We start from the raw sequence: 26353 nt of genomic DNA, 5'->3' as shown, positions 1-26353 counted from the left end.
GACAACAGCTTTCATTGAATATATTAAGCTATAATAAATTGCTATAATATAAACGCTATAATAAATTGTGTTTGAAATAACGAATATTGGACAGTTCATTTTATTTGATAATTAACTAATCATTGTAATTCAGTAACTGAGAGGGGTAACATTTAAAGATTTAAGTAGTATTCTTAAAAAAAGAGTGAATTTGAATTTTGAGTATTATCGTTTATTGTGTAATTATTATTGAGTATTATTGTTTTTGCACGCTTTGAAGGTTGGCAAGAAAATTGTCCCATTTGAGTTACGGTTTATGATCCATGGAAGGGTTATATCTCTCCTCAGCCACTTCGTTGGGCATTTACCTGTTGTGGCGTTGTATTTGTATTTGGGTCAAATAGTTTTTGTTTTGTGTATGTGTGTGTGTAGTTTTCTTTTTTTGTCTTTTGCAGTTTTCTTTCTGTCTTTCGGTCTTGCATGTTTTTGTGATGTTTTGTCTAATAAAATAAATAAATATAAATATATTCATCTCAAAAAAAAAGTACAAAATAAAAAATCGGTATTTTGCACTATCTACCCTCCGAAAGTGTTTATGAAGTTGCCGTGAAGCTACTTTTTTGTGTAGCACACGAAAGTGCTGTGCGGTAAGCTACTTTACAATATGTGGAACAACTATGAAGTTTATTAATCCACTTATCAATCGGAATTTTTTGTTGCGACAACAAGAATTCCAAAGAGATGCTAACAACAGCATAAATTTTGTGGCGACTAAATGGTACCTCTCGATATAACGATAACCTCTCTACAACGATATTTTTTCTTGGTACTCAGAGCATCGTTATATCGAGGTTTCACGGTAGTAATGTATTTATTAAATTTTCAAGAATATCAATAAACGATTATAATATATATGAGGTATTTTAGTTATTTATTTTAAATGTTTGAAAACAAGGAATCATGATTAAGACCTACATTGCTACAACATGTAGAAGCTATTCTCGTGAATAACTATATTTTACTGATTTTGTTTATCAACTGAAATGAACTAACAATAGGAAATAAAACATGGAGAGAAAATGTCACTATTGGAATTTTCTAATTATTTATTGATACAGTACATTTATATACAAATAAAAAAAAATGCGAGGTATTATAGGAGAAGCGATGCTTAATACAAATAGGATTATGCCATTGGTAATGTTATGTCAATTTGACATGATGAGGCCAATTTCTCACACCTAAAAGGATGTATGAAATACGATAGACATAAATTGGAAGGTAATCAGCTCGTTAGGTTCCGTAAAGGATCGCGAGTAAAAGCCATTAACAGCTGCCAAACTCACGCGTGCCTATTGTGATTCGGAACCAATTTATGGCCATAAGAAACGACCTCGCATTGTCAAATGAATGAGGCAATGTTTGATGAGTATAATTGTGTTTTCGCGGTTAGTTGCCATGCGACGTAAAGTATTAGAGGTCAGTCGGCCGAGGCAAGAAAAAAGTAAAAAGCTAATGTGTCTGAAGACAAGATTCAGTGCCATACAATACCAAGATTGTGTGCATGGCCATCAGAGGTGGTCTTGGCCGCGAGTGTGAGAATTCCTCCACTCCTATGTATAGACATAAAACTGTTATTTTTCCGGTTTCGTTATAACGCGGTTTCCTCTGATGTTCTTCTTTCAATACCTTTTCTTTTAATTGTTTTCAAGTTCTTCGGAACATTTGCATTGTAAACGTCTTGAAGTTATGTATTTTTATCACGCCGTCTTTTCGGGATACTTCCTGTGATTGGTAGTGCTTTCGTAGGGAGCCATGACTTTCCGAAAGTATGTATTTATAACCTCTCTCTCTCTTAAAATATTTGTTTTAAATTTTTTAAAAACTATGAGGGAATGTAGAATAACACTTCAAAACGCAATCATGATTTTGAAATGATTTAACCCTTTCTATAAGGCCGTGGGAAGTATACTTCCTACCAAATTCATCAATTTCTAAATGTCCATGGTAACCTATTTTACCACTTCTCATTAGAGCAGCAAAAAATTAATTTATCTAAATAATTAAAAAATAATAATTAATTATTTAATTAATTTTTCAAAAAATCAATTCTATCTTTATCAGCCACCTCGTTGGGCATTTTGTCTGTTGTGGCGTTGTATTTGTATTTGTATAATGAGCTAAATGAATTTCTTTTGTTAAATCGTTCTCAATTCGAAAAATATTTTAATTTTCTATTGCTAGAAAAAATGGCCCTTCAAAGGGTCGGAAAAAAACTCATTGCGAATCGACAATCTGGCTTATGAAAGCAAGCACGATTTCAAAATGCAAATTATTTCAGTTTTAATAAAAACATATAGTACGCAGTATATTTAAATTATATAAACAATACAACTTTTTTTTGTGAAAAATTATACTTATGATTGTCACCTTTAATTCTATACACTAAAGCCCCAAGGCACGTAACTTATTTTCATTGTTGAATATCCGGCAAAATATTGGCGCCTTTAATTTACAAGTTATTTTTGGGTTATGTTTGAAACACACACACACATGCATGCATAATTAAATTTATATGAAAATTACCAAGTATTTGCAGTAACTGGTAATTAGCCAAGAGAAAATAACTCACGTTGCAAAAATGTTTTGTGTGTGTGTGTGACTATCGTGATAACAAGGCCACTCTATGAAGTATCACTCCCTTTGAAGAATAAAATCCAATAAGAATATGAATTTATGTAAAATTGAGACTAACCCTGGTGCGCGTAAGTGTAATTTTGCAGAAAAGTATCAATGAGAATGTCAGAAAAATTATGTAATTAATATATTGGGAGGGAAAAGCTATATAGTTATATTGAGCAACACTGTTTCGATACTTGGTCAGCAGGTGGAAGCATCTATTTTATACCTTGTAACATGGTGTAAAACTATACTCTAGTTAAAATATCATTAAAAATACTAATTATAACCATTGATTTATTTAATATTTTTCGCACATAGTTTTGAGCAATCTTTTTTGCAAGTTTTCCATTGAAAAAAAACGCATTAAAAACAGCTTGCGTGTGTGATGAAATAGCATGACATAAAAATGTACTGCAATTGAATAAAAATTGATTCAAAATAAAGGAAACTGTTCAGTTCATGAAATGAAGCAAAAGATAGAAATTTCGTTGACGCATCAATTTTATTTAAAACTGAAATTTTAAAATCTTTTTAATATAATCTAATAGTTATCTTAATATAAATTTTAATTTAAAATTAAATTAAATTTCAATTTTTTTAAATTTAAAATTTAATTTCAAATAAGATTGAGTCAATCAAATCTTTCGCTTCATTTCATTACCTGAACAGTTTCCGATACATATATACACGGGGTGTCCTGTAAGTGCTAGTACGGCCTTTATCTGATCAACCGTCCTTCGTAGAGGTATGATTCCAGTTTAAAAAATGCTCAACAGGCGTTCAAAAATTATCCTGTTCCAGTTTTAAGAGTGAAAATACAGTGTGTAACAAAATAAAAAATCTGAATTTTTATACGGTCTCCGTGTGCTCTAACTTCCAATTAGAAAGTTGTTGCCCTGTCTCTCTTGATGAGAACAAAAAATATTCCATGTTTCTAAGTGCAATATTCACAGAGATATTCAAATTCAAAAATTGGAGGAAATTCGGGAAAGAACAGCGTTAAATTCGGAAAACCGTTTTACCTGCATTTAATGCTGTTCTTCCCCAAATTTCCTCCGTTTTTCGAATTCGAATATCTTAGTGAATATTGCACTTAGAAACATGAAATTTTTTTTGTTTGCATCAGGAGAGACAGAACAACAATTTTCTAATTGGAAGTTAGAGCATACGGGGACTGTATAAAAATTTAGATTTTTTTTTAATTTTGTTACACACTGTATTTTCACTCTTAAAACTGGCACAGGGTAATTTTTGCACGCGTGATGAGCATTTTTTTAAATTGGAATCTGGAATCATATCTCTACGACGGACGATTGAAGAGATAAATGCCATGCTAGCACTTACAGAACACCCTGTATATATTTTTTGAATCAATTCTTATTCATTTGCATTGATGTCATGCTATTTCATCAAGCGCGCAAGCTGATTTTTATGCATTTTTTTTTACTTTGCCAAAAAATTACGTATATGAGAGATATGTAAAACGCTTTACTGGTATAGGATAGCATATACAATCAAAAATATGTGTAAAAAATTTTAAATAAGTCGAAGTTTAAATAATATTTTTATATATAATAATTTCTAATATTTCTACTAGAGTATAGTTTTCTTCGATGTTAAAAGGCATGAGACCCCTTAAGTTGAACGAGCGCTCAAAAGAAGACAAAGAGTAAATTCGGTGCCTTCTGGTCTGGCAACCACAGGGGTGGCTCGAGCTTACCTGTCCCCGGATGAAAAGCCTCATATGCCCCCCCCCCACCCCTGCACCCTGGCGAAAGGCTGACACGGCTTCAGCCTGGGGGAACATGGAATACACTTGATGTTTTTTAGTATAAAGTAACACAGTTGTTCATCACTCAAAATTTGCATGACCATACGTCCTGGTTTTTGGTCGGGTATTATTTTTTACGGGATAACTCAATCCATATTACAGCTCTTATTGATGAGCGATCATTACTTACACTTATCCTGTAAAGAGGAAGTATACGAAGTGACTTTTATTAATAAATGTATTTCCAAGCCGAACTTTAATTTGCTTTCATTTGACCATTCCAGAAAAATTACTCAAGTCGGGGTCATCAAAATGCACATTTGCTTCTTGTGATTGTCCCCCAGAGTACATTATTGTTTCGAGTATTACGGTTCCCGGCCATGTCTGTTCCATTTTTGTGAGGGTGCAGCCAAAACGGGGCAGTATTTGGTGCGGCGCAGCCAGAACGACCCAAAACACTACTACTTCTGTTCCCTCAAATTTTCTTGATATCTTCGTCAAGTTATGGCTCAAAAGCTTGATGTCATGTAAATTTTTATTATTAAAAATTTTAGTGTGTGACTAAAGCCTAAGCTGCCACCCCTTACAACCTACAGCCCGGATGCACTGCACCACTTGTACCTTCGCTCAAGTCACCCTTGGGCAACCGGGCATCAGTCCTTGCTCGCTCTTAGTTGTTGCCATGTCGTGCAAGTCAAAATTAAGTTGTTCATTTCAGGCTTGGCTAAAAGCTGTTAGTCACAACGTTGAGGGAATTTTTGCAAATAAGAATGGTTAATTGCTTATAATTTGATCCCGGATTATATGCACTAAAAAAGTGGCGAAATATGTTCTGAAATATGTAAATATGTTCTGAAATATGTAAATATGTTCTGAAATATGTAAATATACACTTGAAATTGCCAAAATATGTTCTTGAAAATATTAAAATATGTTCTTGAAAATATTAAAATATGTTCTTGAAAATATTAAAATATGTTCTTGAAAATATTAAAATATGCATTTGAGAATGCCAAAGTACGCATTAAAAAATTCTGAAAAGTTAAAAATTCCGAAATATGTACGAAAATGAGACAATATGCATTAAAAAATCACCATGCAAAAAAAAAAAAACCAAATGTTTTTAAAATGCATATTTTCTATTTCTTGGAGCATATTGTGATTCACAAAAAAAAATATCCTCACCTATGTATATACTTGCACATGCAAATAACTTCAACATATTTTTTATTTAGATACTTTTAATTTCTAGTTTGTTGTAGCTGCTCAGCAACGAAATATCAGCAAAAGAAAAAAAATTCTGACACTATTTCTAAAAAAAATTTAGCACTTTTGACATATCTCTAGAAATAGCCTTATAATAAAAGGGTTGATATTTGAAAAATACAGTATTACAAACATCTCAAATTATTCACTAAATCTCACCTGTTGGGATAAAAACCGATGTTATAGAAATATTATGAGCAATATTTACATGTTGCATGAGCAATAAAACATGTTGGGGTAAATCGAGAAGCTATTCATACTTAGAATAAGACAACCATAAGTATTCTTTATGGACATTGTATAATATTTTATCATGTGTATATATTGTTTGTAATGTTTCTAATTACATTTTTAATTGGGTTGCTTTATTTTTGAAACATATGACATCTATATTTGTTATGGGCATCTTTTTCTCAGCCACCTCGCTGGGCATTTTGCCTGTTGTGGTGTTGTATTTGTATTTATTTGAAAAATTATGAAAAAAAAATGATTGAGTTGAAATAAACCTTCAATGATTGATGCATTTATATGCATTTAATACTAAAAAAAGACCATAATATGAAAATGCATATGTGCATATGCATTTGCATATAATCCGGGTTATACTTATAATGGTTAGTTAGTCAACATCCTAAGGTAGTCACTGAGAATATGCTCTCACATTACATCCTAAAGGTGTATAGCAAGAGAAAGATTTAACTGGCTAATGGGAATGAGTTGCAAAACGGGTCATAGAATTTGATTTTATTTGTTAGGGTACTAAGGAGTGGATCCGGAACGATGTGTTGGGAGGGGCGAATTGCGTAAGTTCGTTGGATCGTCAAGTATGTTAAGGGGGCAGACAAATTTCCTCACATTATTCAGCTCTTGGGAGAGACGATAGTTTCTGTCGCTTCCCCCCCCCCCACCCGGATTCACGCCTGAACCAAGGCTGACATCTTCAGCTGCGATTGGAGCAGAGGTAGGTACATTGAGCCGCGAATGAAACGGAGGCAGGTATTTTCAGATTCAAATGGAGCAGAAGCAGACATCTTCAGTTGTGAAGAGAGTGGGGGCAGGCATTTTAGCTGCGAATGAGAAGAGGCAGAAATCTTCAGCTGTGTGTGTGTGCGAAAGAATCTGAAGCAGAGATCTTCAGCTGTGAATGGAGTGAAGGCAGGAATCTTCTTCAGCTGCTAATGAAGCCGAGGCAGGCGAATCCAGGATGATGTGTTAGAAAAGCGACTTATTATGTAGGTGCATTGGATCATCCCGTATTTTGCGGGACAGACAAATTCTCTTTATATTATTCGCCCCTCGCCTCTGGATCCGCGCTTGGGTACTACTGGACGATTGAATACCACAAGAAGACTCTGCTTTCAAATCAAATCGTAACTCTCGGTCATCGGATCGTGTGACCAGAAAAACTGGAACCTTATTGTGAAAGACAGCAAAAGTAGGATATGAAATCTGCACCATTACCAGATACACCTACGCTGATCACCGGTTCGAAACGGGATTTAAGGCTTGAAATTCGTCTTCAATCAGAAATGAATTACTATGATAAATTCCCATGCATTGATGTTGAATTTGACGGTATGTACTTGCCAGTGATAACTTTCCCTATAGAAGCAGTAATTGTGCATTCCGCTGCTGTAGCCTTATCCTAATGGTTCGAACAATTACAGTATAAGATGAGATAGTGATGAGTTTGATTCTCCAACAGCTGCTATAACTATTTTTTTTCCGTTTTTATGGTTGACCTGCCCTCTCGTTGATCAAATCTTCCATTTAAACACTATAACTACCAGCTTCATCTAATTACTGCATCGTTACCAATCGATTCGTCGATGGTGAGCCTTTCTTGCGAACTTCATCATGTGGTAGTCGAAATGAAAATGATTTCGGTGTGAAGCGGGTTTGTTTGCAATAAGGTAGGGAAAATGTAATAAAAATCTGATAGTTTTATCCTGTAAACGAGGTTCGCTTTTTATTCATAAACTACTCCAATATCTAGTTTTACCAATGTATGCTATAACTCCACCTGTTCATTCAATTAGGAGTTTTTCATTCATTTTTCATTAGTTTAACATTTAGTTGCAAGCAACGGTGTTGGAAATGTTTCGAACCTGTGGGTGCTCGTTTTTAGTTTTATGCAGGAAATTTTTATTTCTGCATCAATTCTAGGGGTGCTCGGACCCATGCCTTAAATTGCCGTGTGTGCTCGAGCAGCCGACGACCCGGCAACGAGAAGGGGTTCGATTCCCTGTGGGGGGTTGAATTTTCTTTCTTTTCTAAATTCATCTTTGCATCAGTCAGCTCTGAAAAACCTTCGTAATACAGTACTATCTGCAGTTTAAATTTCATTAAAAAAAATTAATATTTCAAGATTTTAAGCAGTTTTTATGTTTGGGTAACAGTGAACGATGAATCTCCCCGTTAAAAAGTCTTGCCACAGAGAGCAATAGGCCTACAACAATACAATCATTACACTTCACTCATAGTTAGAAAACTTGATGGAAGATGGAAGCACTACACACGTCAAGCATTACACAGAAACAAACTTCACGTCAGATTCACTACACATAAACACACATTACAACATGTACCAATTCGTTAGAAGTTCCGCAGAGGAATATGGACGAGGTGCATGTCTGGTTCAGTAGTAGTAGTAGATGTAAAAATTTGAAGAGATTAAGTTTTTAACCTATAATCTTGAAAGGCAGATGGCAGCTCCTACTATTTTATTCACTAAACTTGCACAACTCTGGCCTATCACCACAGAGACAATTTTGACTACCAGTTATCCCCCATAGAATTGACTTTCTCAGAAACATGCTTTTTGAGCCCAACAGTGCATATGCGTTCAGGTCAGGACCGTCTTAAGAGTATTAGGGGCCCCCGGGCCAAGTGGTTTTTCGGAGGCCCTACCTGGTAAGTCCTAGAAAATTTCAACCGGATCTCATTTTTGTGAGGCCCCTCTTCTCTTGAGGCCCCCGGGCCGTGCCCGGGTGGGCCCATGCGTTAAGACGGCACTGGTTCAGGTACTACGTAAACATTCCTCTTGGGAAATTTTTAACGCATTGGCGCATGCCAGAAACTGTTGTGTGTTCGAATGTAACCGATACGCTTACTGGCTGCATTTTCAAGTTTTATAAAATAACTTTAATAAAACTTTTATAGAGTAATGCCGGCATAATCATGGCAGATAAAGGAAGTTAGAAGAATACAAAGTCATTCAAAGCTCCATAACGGCAGATGCTATATTCTAGCCACAGCTTCATTTATATTCCATTATAGTATAAAAAAGACAATCCAGAAAAACAGCTCTGGAAGAAGGAAACAACCGCATCCGTTTTAAGAATGCCATAGTTCAGGGGTGGTCAACAGCTGACCGTGATGTGATTTTGTGCGGCCTGCGACCAGGTAAAATTATTGCGTATCAAATTGATTTCCTCATCATTATTTAAGCCATAATTTTCCACAGCAGACCTGATTAACAGACTGTTTACATTTATTATTTCTAGTGACGATAGTAATTAGCTATGTTCTCATCACACTGCCTTATCGTACACGCGTATTGCTCTTAAAGTTTGTTATGAGCATTTTTACCCCATTTCTTTTTACCCCATTTTATAAAGATAAGAGTCTATTTATGTTAAATCTATTATCATTGCGACACAGTCTTGAATTGTATTAATTTCTCAGATATATTCTCAAACTTTCTCAGTGTTACTTATTATATTTATATTTGAGTCATAATCACCGCCCCCTTCCGATATACCATATTGTATGATTTACAAAATCCATGCGAAATAAATCGCCCGAAGAAAAAAATTTAGGGGATATGATATTTTTCAAGCAATAAATCCTGGTGTTGATGTACAGTGTGATCAGCGAATAAGCCCTTATTTCAAAATTAAATATCTCTACAACAAAGATCAATAGAATTATGCGGTAAACGGTACGTTTATTAGCAAAACTGTAAGAATGTTGTACAGAAATTTCGAAAATTTAGCTTTTTTTTTTTTAATTTTTTAAAATTAAAAAAACAAAACAAAACTGGAGATTTTGGGGTTCCGAAAATCCTCATTTGTGTGAAGAGAAACCACTGCATTCGCCTAAAGTTACTGCATGGGCTGCGGTATGCGCCATGTGTGCTGACAAATTGTTCCAAAATTATAACGTAACGTTCAGTAGTAATCGTTTCTCGCACGAAGAAGGGGCCGATAATGCCTCTGGCGCATACTTTGCAGTAACTTTAGGCGAATGCAGGGGTTTCTCTTCACACAAACGAGGATTTTCGGAACCCCAAAATCTCCAGTTTTTTTTTTTTTTTAAATTTTAAAAAATTAAAAAAAAACTAAATTTTAGAAATTTCTGTACAACATCCTTACAGTTTTGCTAATAAACGTACCGTTTACCGCATAATTCTATTGATCTTTGTTGTAGAGATATTTAATTTTGAAATAAGGGCTTATTCGCTGATCATCCTGTATTTTAGTTCATTACTTATTATCGCAGCTTGAGACTTCCATTACTTGAGGTTTTTATTTGTGTGTGAAAACGATTCCTAGATAATTTATTTCTTCGGATTCAGTTACTTCGGTGCAGTTACAATTATTACGTAGCAATGTCCTACATAATATTGTATTGTTATTGGTTCTATATTTCTGTTATTATATAATTGGAAATGCGTAAATTTAGTTTTATTCAGAGAGATTAAGAGTCAATTTATTTTAACCATTATGAAGTTATATCATTTTCAGCTTTATATTTGAGGTTTAGATGATCATTATCCGAAATAAAAAGCACTGTATCATCTGCACATAACTTATATTTCCATTCATTTGTAAATGTTGCATATCATTTGCATAACTCAAAAAGAATATCGCTCTGAGTACCGATCCTTGTGGAGCACACAACTTACTATTTCCTTTTTTTTAAGAGATCCTGTTTCATTTTTAATTGCCTGTTTTCTGTTTGTTAAATAACTTTTAAACCAGTCGTGCATTTTTCTTCTTATACCAACCTCATAAATTTTGTCAAGACGTATTTTATGGTCAACGCTTTCAAAAGCTTTACGTAAATCCAAAAAATAACAACGTTTTTTTATTGTTGTTGACATTCTTGTATTCAGTGAGTTTTAGAACTGCCATTTCTGTATTTTTTTCAAGAAATCCAAATTGGTTTTGTGAAAAATAAGAATTGGAGTAGAGGAAATTTATAATTTTCATTTTCATAACTTGTTCTATAACTTTGGACATAATTCGAAGTATGGATAATGGGCGATAATTATTAATATTTCCAGTTTCATGAACAGTGGTTCATGAACAGTTTCTAACAATGGACTACTTAAGTTTTTCAATATGGAAGTACCTTCAGTAACTGAAGTATTAATTATATGTGATATAAACCGCAGATGGGGTGTTTACAAACAATTTTCAACGTTCTGACATTAATTCCACCGAATCCAATCACTTTATTATTTCATTTCATAATGATATATTTTACATATTTTTCTTCTATTGGAGAGTCAATTTGGTTATATGACAGATGTATTGGGCTATGATTATTAATCAATATTTGTCTCATCTGAATTACTTTTGGCTTCATTGATAAAATAATCGTTCATTTTTTTCTAACACACCCACACACACAATGCCGAGATTCTTTCTCTCGTCGTGGGCATCTTTATTATTCTGTGATTTTTATTTATTAGGTTATTAATGATTTGCCATTGCTTTTTTGTATTATTTCCATAAGCATTAAATTTATTGTAAAAATATTCCTCTTTAGTACACCTAATCTTTTTTTTCAGCCATCTTTTCAGAATTTCTGTACTTCAGCTTGGCCTCCTCATTATACACGTTTCGTTTGAACTTTTTATATAATTTCCACTTTAATATCAAGTTGTTTTTTTTTTTAACTCATCCGTTACCCATTCCTTTTTCTTTCCGTTTTTTTTTAATATTTAACACTTCTCATCCAAAAACAACGATGCTTGTAGATGATATCCATAAATATTTCGTATAAAACATTTTCAATTTACTCGATAATTTTTCATGCAGGTCTCAAACTTTATGTAATTAATTCTATGTATGCTGTTCTGTTCAACAGTTCCAGATTTTCTATTTGATTTTTTCAGCATTATAATCATTTGAACTTGATGGCCAATAATCAGTTATTTGAAGTTTGGCGATTGCAGTTTCGTACTGACAGTTTGATTTGGCATTTCTTATACAGGGCGTTGCCTTGAAGTGGTGACAAACTCAGAGGGGTGCTATTAGACATCAAAAGGAACAAAAATTGACATAGAACATGATATCGCAAACCCCGTTTAGTCAGTTAAAATCACAAAAAATACTTATGAAGGGCAGACATCGCCAGCACACCCGGTATCTTTGAACGCGTCTAACAATCGTTACTCCGTCGCTGTCGGCTGTGCAATGACCTTCGCGGTGGCAACGACGAGCAACTGCTGTAATCATTTCTCTTCGTCTACTTTCTGACATTAAATTGTGCTGCACAAGCTGTATTGTAATCATGCTGTCAATTAAATGGTTTTTGTACTTGAATTACTTTTTTGTACTCATTATTGTCCTTTATTTTGTACACCACAGGCTGTGTTGTAATCATACTGTCAAATAAATGTTTTTTTTACTTATTATTGGCCTTTTAGTTACACTCGACGTCGCACCCTTCATAAGTATTTTTGCGATTTTCACCGACTAAACGTGGTTTGCGAACCGTGTTCTATGGCAATTTTTGTTCCTCTTGATGCCTAATATCACCCCTTTGAGTTTGTCGCCATTTCAAGGCAACACCCTGTATATCAATGCACGATGTTGATCGAGTAGGTGTATCAATATAAGACAAAAATCCCTTTTTCGTCAACATGAATGTTAATTCGTCCGTTTCGTAATTCACCTTCAAGATCAGGGCCGCAAGTAGATGCTTGGTCACCCAGGGCAAGCACCCATTTTGACGCCCCCTTGTAACGTTGAAGGAGAGGTTTCAGAATGAAATTTGAGCACCAGCGCCCGGGGCACGAGACCCACCTGCCCCCCCCCTAGTTGCGGCCCTGTTCAAGATATTAATATTGAAATCATCGGTACAAATGACATTTTAATATTTTATGGTGTTGATAATTCATTTAAATTCAGTTACAAATTACATTGGTTGATAATCATGTGCTCTATAAATCAATACTATACACAAGTTATTTCTGCTGTAGTCATATGTAAATCGAGTTTTTGTGCAACGAGTATTTTTTATGCAGGCTATTACACCTCCGTATTTATTTTTAGTTCCTGTCACACAAACTGAACATAATAACAAGTATTTGGTATAAATATATTTCATCATTTTTATCCATACTTCGCTTAATAAAATATAATCAAATGAATAATTTATTTTCTTTTAAATATCAACTTAATTAAAATTTCCACGCATACTTCTGTGTGAAATTTACATGTACAATATTAATTTTACTTTCATTTGAAAATTCATTTTATAATATCAATGAGGCTTTTTGGATCACGTGATATTTCCCTTTCTTGAGGGACATACAAGGTAACCAATATGGCGCCTTCCCGCGCTACTCATGAAAGACACCAATCTAAATTAAAGAAATGTAGAAATGAATCGTTTTTTCTTCTTCTTGATGGGCACTAGAAATTCAAAATTTTTTTTTGATGTTCAAGTTATGAAATTTCAATTTATAAAATATTTATATTTACAATTTATAAATTTCAAATAATCAAGTTATGAAAATTATTTCACATTTCCTGTTTGCTCAGTTTGCTGTCTGTTTTTGCTTCAAAAAATGCTTGATTAAAGCTGCGGAATTTCTTTAATGTAATTAAAGTTTCAGTTTTCTAGACTTCGTATCTCTAAGCGAACTCAATATTTCGAAAATCAAGAATTCAATTGAATTTATAAAATTACAGATGTGGCGGAAAACTCCACTAAATTTCCGCATTTCTACGCTTTAAAATCGGCAATTTTAACATTGATTTCTATGGGGATCATCCTGTGCCTGTCCCTCAAAGTGATGCTGATTATGACGTCTATTCAAAAAACCTTAGAGTCAAGGTGACCAGACGATAATTGTTTGTGTCGAAAACGGTGAAGCAGTCATCTTTAAATTTCAACATGGCAGGTTGGTGTCATTCTACATTGAAGCTGATTCTCCCTTTTCAAACCACAATATCGATATTCTGTTCTAAGAAAGTAACTCAAGTAATAAGAATACATGTATCGCACATCTGGTTCCGTATAATCTCATGGGCATACAGGAGCACAGGTGGTGATGGTGCGTGTGCACATCCTTTCGCGTCTACATAGTCTGCCTGTGGTTCATGCGAAGCCAGTCTATTTTATCTCGGTACCATCTCTGATTTACTCATGATAGTCAATACTATTATTCACAGTTCTGGCACGCTTTCCATCTCAATAATAAAACTCCTTTCGAAGTCTACCAGTACGCGAATCAATTCTTTGAGCGTGTATTCGATTCCGTGAGGCCCCACTGATTCCTAAATCAGGAGTAAGGGAATAAAGTAATTGTAGAATAATTAAGTGAAAATTTTTGTTTGTAAAATTTAAACTGTGTAATTGAATGGACTGATTTGCAAAAGAAACAACAATTTTTGATGCACTGCATCTACTAGCTGGAAACCAAAAAATAACAAATATGTATCAGTTTATGAAAAGTGGAACCCAGAGTAAAATTTCAATGACTAAATAGCACGTTTTCACCATATTACTTGCGGCAGAAACAAATCTGCGAGTTTTCTGAGTAATTTCAATGGTGCGGCTCTTACACCGGTGTGTTGTCTTTGGTTCCGCTCGCGATGCTGCAGCTGATCCTTGAACAGTGAGAAGTGGCCACCCTTGCCATAGTTTGCTGAACTGTAGTTACTATTTTCACATAGCGTGAAATTTTGCTAATTAACTAATAATTTGAATATTTATGTCTTATTTTTATGACTAATGATATATCTCAACATTTGCTTAAACTGAAGATTGATTAGGCGGAGAACATGAAAATTCATTCACATTTTTCAGGCACATAAGAGATCAATACACACATTATATCATTAATGCAATTATAAGGTGGGTCTGATGGTCAAAAGGCTGCAAAAAATGTAAATAACAATTCTATTTGAATATAGAAAATTTTAAGTATAGTGGCGCCATCTGTTGTAAACAGAGGTAAGTGAGTCGTTATCAAGCGGGCATGGACGTGCGACCTCATTTCGGAGCTTCCGAATCTGGTAACCCTATATCACCACAGAGGGAAAAACTGGGTCGTAATTTATAAGTGTGAAACCTAACCTGGCTCGGAGGGGGGAAGGAGTGGAAACCAAAGAATTTTTTGGGCCTCTTAAGAAAAATATAGGCCTACAGGATGTCGACTCTTATTTGTCTGAGGCATCGCGACGAGCTGGATATACTGAGACATTCCTATTCGGTGGTTTTTATCAGACAATTCTGCGGAGCCGGGAATAAATGTCGATTAGGACAAGGAAGGGAGTGACAAAAGTTTGAGAACCACCAGTATAAAACGATCTATGTGGGTACGATCATTCGGGTACAATATCCATCTTCAACCTGTTGCTCCCTAACACCATGGCGCTTCTTGAAGCGCTCGTGTGCAATTTCGTGCTCAACGCTTCAATTAAACACTAAAAATTGCATTCAAAAATTACAATATGAATAGATCTCAGGCATAAGACGGTAAAAGTTGTCGTACGGGGTGCTCTACGTATGATGCAGGGCATGGGCAGTGCTCGTGAATCGAGAAACGTTGAAGATCCGAGATACACAAAAAAATTCTAACCTATAAATATATTAATAATTATGACATTTATTGGCTAACATTTAAAATGCCTAAACCATAGTCGATTCACACTAATGTCACCAGCTTGTACATAGGCCGATATACGGGAGGAGAAGGGCATTGCCTAGTACAAACTAGTATTCGCTCCAACTAACATCAATGCTTTGTGCGGTTGACCTAATATACAGGGTGTCATGAAAAAACAATTCAGCCTTTATCTCATCAACCGTTCAATGTAGAGGTTTTCCATTGCCATTTCCTGTGGCAATTGGTCCCACTCGTTCAGCAACGTTGTTTTCATTCCCTGGATGGTTCCGGAGGGGGGTTGCGAGTTGCAATTGCCCTCCCCAGACATGCTCTATAGGGTTAAGGTCTGGAGATCTGGCTGGCCAATCCAGCGAATATCCTCACTCTCTAGAAAATCGTCGAGCAGAAGAGCTCTATGTGGCCTCGCGTTATCGTCCATTAAAATGAACTCAGGGCTAACTGCACCCCTGAAAAGGCGAACATAGGGCTACAAGACCTCATCCTTATACCTCACACCAGTCACAGTGCCTCTTTCAAAGACATGGAGAGGTGTGCGGCCATCCAACGCGATGCTTGCCCAGACCATTAAACCACCTCCGCCATAATGGTCGATTTCGCGGACATTGGAGGTTAGGTAGCGGTCCCTGGTTCTCTCCATATGAACGTACGGCGAGAATAGGTGCTTAGGCTGAACCGGGACTCATCAGTGAAGAGAACGGTCGCCCATTGATCCATACTCCAGTCTCTATGCACCATGATAAACGGATTCTCCTGTCCGTAGAAGTGAGCGGGACGCAAACAGCAGGTCTTCTTGCAAACAACCCTCTCTCATGAAGTCTTTTGGAAACAGTCACCCTTGATACACGGGTTCCTGTGGCTGCATACAAGCATAGGCGGGAATTGACTTGGAAGTCTGGGGGGGGGGCACGATGATGATTATGTCAGCTCATATATACATTAGATCAGTCGACTCCACCTTTGACGCTGGGGGGGGGGGCAATGCCCCTCCTAGCCCTCCCGTATCTCCGCCCATGCATACAAGTCACGAGAGAGCTGAGAAGCTGTAGCACACTTGTTACGCCTCGCTATAATCGACAAATGGTGATCTTCTCTGGCCGTCGTGGCTCTTGGACGACCTTGCCCAGGCTTTCTCTCGATGGATCCGGTATCCTGGAACTGTTTCCATAAGTTACACACGACGCTGGGCGTTAAATTGAACTCTCTACAAATCTGGATTTGAGATTCGCCACCTCATTCCATCATCTAAACGTTGGTGGTTACTCATTTTTACTGTTACAATTTGAAATTAACCGATTGCTGCAAAATAACACCAAGAAATTCGCCGAGGTATGCTAGCGAACGAAATGAGTCTTAACTTACGCGCGCTTATAAAGCCTGTTTCTGTACTGGCTCCGCCTACACACACGTGTACGCTTACGTATTTGACGTACAAGATTTGCATTTTTGTCTAGAAGCAGTGGTTTTATATTCAGTTCAGTTCATGAAATTCGATAAAATATGCAAATTCTCTTAATTTATTTCACCAGTGTAAATGTTCGTATATAATTATTTTTATAGTTTTTTTCCTCTCAAATTTCACTTTTTTTTTTCTATCATCACATGGAGTTAATCCAATACAGCTGCTATACAGGCTGTCCCAAATTGTTTGCACAGCGGATATCTCTAACCATTGACTTTCGAAACATACTTTCACTTACAAAAAGTTTTCAAATGATGTGCAGTTACTTAAAACCTCAAAATTTGTTTGAGGGGTTGTATACATGAAAAAATGAAGAAACTAACTTTTTATACAGTTCCTGTGTGCTCAAAAACCAAATCAGAAAGTTGTTGCCCTGTCTCTTCTGAGGCCAACAAAAAATATTCCATGTTTCTAAATGCAATAAGAAACATGGAGGAAATTTGGGAAAAACTCTAAATGTGAGAAAACAGTTTACCTGCATTTAATGCTGTACCCCACTATCAAATTTTTTTGTTTTTCGAATTCAAATATCTCAGAGAATATTGCATTTAGAAACATAGAATTTTTTTTTCTTGGCATCAGGAGAGATGGGGCAACAAAAATTTTGAGCTTTTAAGTAACTGCATATCAATTAAAAACTTTTTGTAATTGAAAATATGTTTCGAAAGTCAATGGTTAGAGAGATATCTGCTGTGCAAACAATTTCGGACAGCCTGTATACAGACATGTGCATCACACGATTGTGATTTAAAAAAATGGATTTAGCTCTTACTAGGTAGTCTTACATCAGCACATCAAGCTTTGGCCAGGGATCTCTGGTCACTTCGCCAAATTGGCGACCAGTCTAAATCATTTCTGTAATTCAAGCTCTGGCCAAAAAAACTCTTGGCCGATTCGCGATGGGGCCGTCCACTTAGCGAATTGGCCGCACTTCTGGCTTTGACAGTAATATATATACTTTCGTCATCATAGATGTTTTTCCTCCCCCCTTCCCAGACCTTTAAGTCTATCTTCGCGCATGAGCTGATATTCAGAAAAATGGTTATATTCAGCCCGGGCAGCAACAAGATATTATTCAAAAGGGAAATAATAACATGCTGGAAACTTGTGATTTAATAGTCATGCAAATCTATGAATCATGCAGACTGAAAAATCCATAGAGAGAACGTGATGATCAATTAGAGTCTAATTGTGCTCGATCGGATTCAAGTCTGAGGAATTGGTGAAACCAGAGAAATATTTGGAAGTCTGTTATGCTCTGTTCCTACAAGTTTCATACATTCCAGGGTGATGTGGTACATTATATTACCATTCTTAGAGATCTCATTTTGACACATTTTCATAATGCACCTCATACAACAACTCCCAACTTATTTCATTAGGCATTGATGTAAAAAATAATAGATTGTCACTAGATAATGTGACTCACACACACACATATCCCTTTATTAATACACGAACATTCAGATTTTTTCAAAAAATCACAGAAGTTTTTTGCATCGGGCTACAAAATGCTGAACTCTGTCCTGCTTTATCAACAATATTTTGTCACGTTGCAAGACACTGAAAAAAAAGTGATTGAAAATCCAAGTCTGGCAAATTTTTGTTTGGATTTAATCCATTTTTAACCGACATTGATTACTTTGTTTAAAATTAAAATTCACCCATGCAAGTAACAAACATTTTTGAAAATCAGGTCTGATGAGTATCATATTTTTAAAATTCATTTTTGATATAAATTAAATTTTTGCATTACAAAAGTTAAATTTACAAAAAAATTTTCATTATAATGTTGACCTCTCGACATTGTTATCCAGGTTGTCATCACTAATTGCCCTCTCACTTGCCGGATGAGTGCCCTAGACCACTAGACTACAAAGGCAACAATCTCAATCTTTCCTTAGAGCTTGTGTGCACTGAATGGGACCATACATGGACGAATATAAATGTATATGAAGGGGCTCTAACTCAGATCAAAGCTCACCATTGCTGACACTGCCGCCTACTGTTTGAGTGCTTTTTTCATCCAAACCAAGCACAATTAAGGTCTAAATCATAGAAAATTTACTACTTAGTGAGTTGTGCTGGAAGTGTGTGTGTACCTAACAGTCTACGTACGTATCTAGTGTCATGTCTGATTTTTACAGTGCTGCCATCCATGTGTCAGAAGTGAAGTGAAATATTGAACATTTGTACTGTTTGTAGGCCTGTTGCTCTCTGTGGAGAGATTTTTTAAAGTGGAGATCGGCTCACATTCACGCTTCAAAGTTGGGAACCACAGAAAACCAACTTCAACCGACCACCACTGTAGTGCCAGTGGGGTTCAAACCCAGGACCTTGCAATGCAAGTCTGTCACTATGACCACTCAACCACCACAGCAGCTGTTTGCGTACTGTATTATGCAGTTAGGGTAGCTGGAAATGAAATTTTCACCCATGCAAAACACTTTTTCTGTGTTTAAGCTGCATCAGTAAAATGATTCAAGAAATTTGTTTATGCAAGGCTGCAGTGAGAGGAGGAGGGACCAGGGGGGTCTTGCTGACCCCCGAAATGTTAGAAAATGACTGAAAAACAATGATTAAATTTGTTGTTCTATCACTTTTGTTCCCCCCTCCCAGTGTACTAGTCGTCCCCTTCCGAAATAAATTTCTGCCAACGACCTTGTGAATACTTCATGAGTATGCATCAAAAAGTACAAGTTTTCTCTGCAAATTATTCCATTATTCCATCTAATGCATTCAGTTTGAATTTTACAACTTTTTTTTTATAAAATGTTTTTACTGAAATTATTCTTTTTTCTAATTTTTGATTTGTCACTCCTCATATGGTTTGTACAGCCCTAGAGCAACCCCTGTTGTCTCGATTTGTTGATTTCATATCACAGTAATTGTTTATAAATGCCATGGACTTTTGTGGCCCACCCTGTATATTTCAAACTTTTTTATTAGGAAAAAGATTAAAATATTTGAAAAAACTATTGACCGAGAGCGGGATCTTGAATCCTGCAAACCATAAGGTCGCAAAAGGTGCCAACTGAACGGAACAATTTTTTAGGGTGCTAACTGAAGGGGAGGGATGATTTTTCTCACCAAAATATCAATCGCTTACACTTGAAAAATGTCCAGAATAGGCCCTGATTAAATATTTTTTACAATGCCATTATAATGGCTGTGCAAACTAACCAACTAATTTGAATGATATTGTATGAAAGACAGTAAAATAGCAATTCACATGCGACGCATTAAATTGATAGATATTCTATTTCTATTCCTCATTGTCATTGAAGAATTATTCACAATCAGAATTAACAAGAGCTAACATATAATACATTTTTATATAACTACACAGTATTATATTTAACCTTTTGCAGTTCTCCCACTCAGAAAATTAGAAAAAATAAGACGGTTACCCCCCAGACAAAATAAACATAGCATAAAAAAAATTCCTCAAAAATTTTTTATTTTTAAAAAATTTAAAAAAAAATCATAGCAATATTTCAGTATTCTATAAGATTGACTCTAGTCAAAGCAAAAAAGACATAAATGACTTGGTAACTAAAAAAAACTTTTGGCCAACACAGTGTACTAGCAACCACAGATAACCCTATCCTGTCTCTCCTAATATATTACTTTTTTTTGGAGTCTTCCAAAGTCCAGTCAGTCAACTTTATTTCTGCATGCACAGTAAATTATGAAGATATGTTTGGATGAGAAAGACATGTAAGATGAAATACATGTCTGTTATGAATTGGGTTTTTTAAGAATTATGCTCCTTCGAGACTACTCCCAAAAAAAGCATGGTGCAAAATGTGTAAATTACACGGTCCAATGCTACGTCTATCCTTTTTTTAAATACAAATACAACACCACAACAGGCAAAATGCCCAGCGAGGTGGCTGAGAAAAAGATGCCCATAACAAATATGGATGTCATATATTTCAAAAATAAAGTAACCCAATTAAAAATGTAATTAGAAACATTATAAACAATATATACACATGATAAAATATTATACAATGCCCATAAAGAATACTTATGGTTGTCTTATTCTAAGTATGAATAGCTTCTCGATTTACCCCAACATGTTTATCATACTTCTTTTTAAACGTGTCAATTGTGTTACAATTTACTACCTCCGGGGGTAAGCTATTCCATTTATTGACAACCCTATTAGAGAAAAATTCCCCCCCCCCCGCGACACCATAACCTTGCATTGTCCCTTACCAATCGATACTGGTGTCCCCTTGTAAAAGCAGTCGATTGGCGGTGTACTAAAAGTTCATGGTCTCATTGAAAATTTTGAACACTTCGATCATATCTCGACATCTGCGTTCATCCAATGTAAACATATTCAAAAAATGAAGTCTCTCTTCATAACTCAAGCCCCGTGTTCCAATAAGGACACGTGTAGCTCTTCTCTGCACCCCTTCAACCAAGTCTATGTCCCTCTGTAGGTATGGTCTCCAAAACCTTACAGCATACTCCAGTCCAGGACGAACTAAACCACGAAAAAGCGGAAGAATGACTTTAGGAGAACGCAAAGAGACCTTCTTGAAAATGAGACCAAGCATTCTATTCGCTTTTTTGATCACCGCTGAACAATGTTTAGAAAACCTAAGCCGCTCGTCAATGAGAATTCCCAAATCGGTGACCCTAGTTTCATCCGGGATAGTGACACCATTCAACTCGTAAGAGAACTGTGGGTTGCTTGAACCAAAATGAGCTACCATGCACTTATCAACGCTAAACGTCATGCTCCATTCATTTGCCCATGCTGCAATCCTGTTTAAGTTGGTCTGGAGCGACTCCCTATCGCTTTGATTCCCGATTACCCCCATTAGCTTCACATCATCTGCGAATTTGCTAGTTATCCCATCGATACCCTGATCGAGTTTATCGATAAAAAGTGAAAAAAGTATGGGGCCAAGAACACTTCCTTGAGGAACTCCACTTGTGACGCTTGTCCAACCAGAGAATTCCCCGTTCACCATAACTCGTTGCGACCTATCTCTTAACCACGATTCTATCCAATTTAGCAAGTTGCCCCCAATTCCAATCTCGTGTAAACACTTCAAGAGTTTACCATGTTGGACCCGATCGAATGCCTTCTGGAAAGCAAGGTAAACAACATATACATTTTTGCTCTTACCCAAAGCCTTTGTCATGTGATCATAGAAGCAAAGGAGATTAGTTACACATGACTTCCCCTTCCTGAACCCATGCTGATTATCCGACAATACATTATTCTCATCTATCCACTTCACAAACTGCCTTTTGATAATAATTTCCAAAATTTTTGAGAGGGAGCTCGTCAAACTCACTGGACGATAATTGGATACAGCTTCTCTACTACCCTTTTCAAATATTGGAACAACATTAGCAAGTTTCCAATCCCTTCGGACGATACCCTCAGCAACACTACTCCTGTTAAAGGGATTTGTTTACAATTTACTGTTCAATGCCAATGTCATCAATTTTAACAAATGAAGCATTTTCATTTATAGCTATTTGCAGAGCTTTGTAAACATTGTTTATGGCTCTGCATGTCCTAAAAACACTGAAGACAATTGAATGCTATTGGGTAGCATCGGAATCACAAAACCTAGAATATGCCTAATATCCAACTGCTTCGTTAGGCAAGCTGTTGTTCACATATAAACAAAATGTGCACCATAATTTTGAATGATGACTGTTAGTCACTGCACAATGAGTAGTCCAAAAAAAAAAAAAAAAAAAAGACCATGAAATAGTAAATGAAAATATTTTTTTTCCATCCAGATAGAAGTTTTCAATGACTACTCTACTTTTTGAATCCTAAAACTAAGCAAAAGAAAGAATAATAAACAAAATGGTTGACATACAACCCCAAATAACCTGAAAAATGATACAATTTATGTTTTGATAGAATCATTAGCTGCAATCTACTACATTTGTATTATTTGGCAATATATCGATGATTCTCTCCTCAATTAAAAACCATTACACAAATTTTGTTGCTAAGATTTGGTAAAAAAGTAGGAGAAAAACTAGAAAGTTGAACAAAAGGAGGACATTTTGCTAAAAAGTAGAACAAGTTGGAGCCCTGCTTTTGTCTACCACATTAGGAAAAATAAGAAAACTATAATAAATAAAAATGATGATGATAATAATTATCATTTTAATAATAACAAATAATTACCATGTGAATAATTTAGTTGGTCATTTTAGTTCTAATTTAAGACAAAAAAAATGTTTTTCAAACAGTTAGTTACTATACATAATAAAAACAGTGTGGTACTTTAATGTACCCTCAGTATATAAAGCGTTAATGCAATATTTTTGTAAACCAATACTATATTGAAATCAATCTATATTGTTTGTTTCAAAAACTTCAAAAAGTTTTAAGAACCTTAAGTAATAATTATATACTAGAAAAAAAATGCAAGTAATTTGGTGAAGAACTTAGAATTCTTTTCTATTCTAATTAGGAAAAAAAAGAATGGATCAGTATGAACAATCTCGTCAGAAATGCTTTAACATTCAAGCATGGGAGAGGTGATTTTTTGGGCTTATGCGGATTTCCATAAAAACTTGTATTTATAAAATCCCGTGTAAAAAAAAAACCCATGTTATTTACAATCCGGAGCACACACGAAATCAAATTACAATTAGTGATGTAAGTAAATTTTGTATTAATTAAAGTAGGAAGACTAAAATATATTGAAATCGCAAGAATTTATATCCAACGTATAGTCTAACCCTTATGTAGCAAACTATATATATAAAACTAACATTTTTATTCATTAAATCAAGGAAAATTGTAGCATCAGGTTTGAGATATGTATCAACATAAATATATACATAGAAACTTCTAAAAAAACTAGTTATTCAAGGAATTTGTTAAATCAGAGTTTGTTATATCAGGGTCTGACTGTATATGCAAACAATATTTTTTTAATGCCTTAAGCATTTACTTTGTATTCGGTACATGTCATCCCTCCTCCCAGTCACAACTAGATCATAGCCTGTGGCTGTTTCAAGGAAGAGAGAGAAACATTTTGTATTGAAACCTTTTTGAAAAGATTTGTTATTGAATATCAATATTTGTTTCTTAACTTCTGCACAGTGGCATCAGAGCCTAGGATACTGTGGGTGCTTATTTTATAGAACAGGATCGAGCACACCCAGAATTGATTCACAAATCAGGATTTTCTTCAAGTTCTGCAACCAGCAGTCTAAAACACTTCAGATGCCCATGCCCCACGTATATTGTGCCAAACAAGAGTTACTGTTATTATTTTTTAAACTTTTAGAATCTTCTTTTCTTTTTCTTCTGGCTGTTTCTGGCTATCATAGTCATGGAAAACCACAGACTTTGAATTTATGTTATTGTGAATCAATTTTTATGGTGCCCTCAGTTGAAATAATATTTTTGAATGATTCAAATATGTCTATTACAATGTGATTAATTGACTGATTTTTATTATATAGGGTTTGGCGTCACCTTTATATGAGAAGATTGTGTCATCTAAGTCTGAAGAGATTTTTCTTTACAAGTGTGGTAATAGTGCTTCTAGTATTTTTGAGCCTATTCTATCTGAAAGCTTTATTGATACAAGGGGTAATTTTGGAGCCTTGGTCATCACACAACAGCAGAAACAAACACTTTTCAGTTATTAAAATAATATCACAATGGACATCAAGCATAAAAATACGGTATCTTATGAAAGAAGAACCAGTTTCAGAAGAAAATGAGACATTCAGAAACAGAGAAAATATTTCATTTCATGAAAGCACAACTGATGAGAACAGCAGTCTTTCAATAATCCCAAAAAATTTTCATGACACTTTTGAAAGATGGATACTGTCACAAAATGTCACAAAATATTTAAAAATATCATTCATTTTGAATCATCCAGACATCTGTTTTAGTCAAGAAAAACCATTTTCTTTGCTAATCTCTGTTATAAGCACAGCTTCACATACTGCCTATCGAACTGCCATCAGAGAGACATGGGGGGATCATGCCAGAAAAAAAGGTGCAAAATTGGTATTTTTCATAGGAATTCCTGTCAAAGATAAGTACCGCACACGAGTAGCGGCTGAGGATATGCAGTTCCATGATATTATCCAGGGGAATTTCATGGATGTGTATGCTAATTTAAGTATAAAAAGTATATCAATGCTTAAATGGGTCAGCCAATATTGCCCTCTAGCAAAATACGTATTAAAAGTGGATGACGATATGTTTATAAACAGTGAAAAATTCATTAACATTTCAATTCAAAGAAACATGACCATGACAATACTGGGAGAACTTGCTCACAAATGGCCCCCAGTGAGAAATAGAAAGAATAAATGGTATACATCATATGAAAATTATCCTTTTGATACCTATCCTGATTTTGTTTTTGGACCATCATATTTGATGACTGGTGATGCTGTCAAAGTACTATTTAATGCAAGCAAAAGAACAAAGATGTTTCATTTAGAAGATGTTTATTTAACAGGTTTTATAGCAGAAATAAGTGGAGTGAAAAGAGTGAATGAAGCTGGAATGTTCAATACAGCAAGGGACTTACAGCCATGCAGCTATCAAAATACATTGAGCAGTCATGGACATACACCACCTGATATATATAGACACTGGATGTGGCTTAAAAGACGCAACTTCACTTGTCGCAGATAAATATATCCATTGGTGGTCTTCAAAAATACACATAAACAATAAATACTATATTTATATTACCATAAATCTGACTTTTTTTCATTTCACCTATTGTCACCCTGTACCAGTTTTGAGCATGAAAGTACAGTGTGACAAAATAAATCTAAATTTTTGTACAGTCTCCGTGTCCTCTAACTTTCAATTAGGAAGTTGCTTCTCTGTATCTCCAGACAGGGCCGCAACTAGATATTTTGTCACCTGGGGAAAGCCGGCATTTTGGCGCCCCTTGTAATGTAGAAGAAGCAGAAAAAGTGAATTCAGTACCCCCTTCTGGTTCAGCGCGCGGGGCACCAGATCCGCCTGCCCCCCTTGCTGCGGCCCTGTCTCCAGAGACCAACCGAAAAAATTCCATACTTTTAAGTGTAATATTCGCTAAGATATTCAAACTCGAGAAAATGAGGGAAAGAACGGAAAAACTAATGGACAACCTTCCTTTCCCTCATTTATGCTGTCTTTTCCCAACTTTTCTCCCATTTTTGCAAAATCGAAACTAGACTTCTACGATGGATGGTTGATGAGATAAAGCTGCATTAGCACTTACAGGACACCCTTTATATTTATCAAAGTTGTTAATCCTTGTGTGTGTGTGAATGTTCTATATTTCTTTAAACTGAA

General features: G+C 35.4%; 1 protein-coding gene across 1 annotated transcript; it reads left to right on the top strand.

The window, feature by feature from the left end:
- Positions 1-1535: 1535 nt before the first annotated feature.
- Positions 1536-26353, top strand: LOC149085161 (beta-1,3-galactosyltransferase 5-like). Its single transcript, XM_089233927.1, has 2 exons — positions 1536-1808; positions 24502-26353. The coding sequence occupies exons 1-2, from the start codon at positions 1795-1797 to the stop codon at positions 25697-25699; spliced, it is 1212 nt and encodes a 403-aa protein (XP_089090053.1). The 5' UTR covers positions 1536-1794; the 3' UTR covers positions 25700-26353.

This window comes from Pholcus phalangioides, unplaced genomic scaffold, assembly GCF_987345545.1.
Source record: "Pholcus phalangioides strain wild (caught in Gottingen) unplaced genomic scaffold, Ppha-v1.0 ptg000007l_1, whole genome shotgun sequence".
In the NCBI taxonomy this organism is placed as follows: domain Eukaryota; kingdom Metazoa; phylum Arthropoda; class Arachnida; order Araneae; family Pholcidae; genus Pholcus; species Pholcus phalangioides.
The sequence above is the reverse complement of the archived record's forward strand: the minus strand, read 5'-3'. Positions and strand labels throughout refer to the sequence as shown.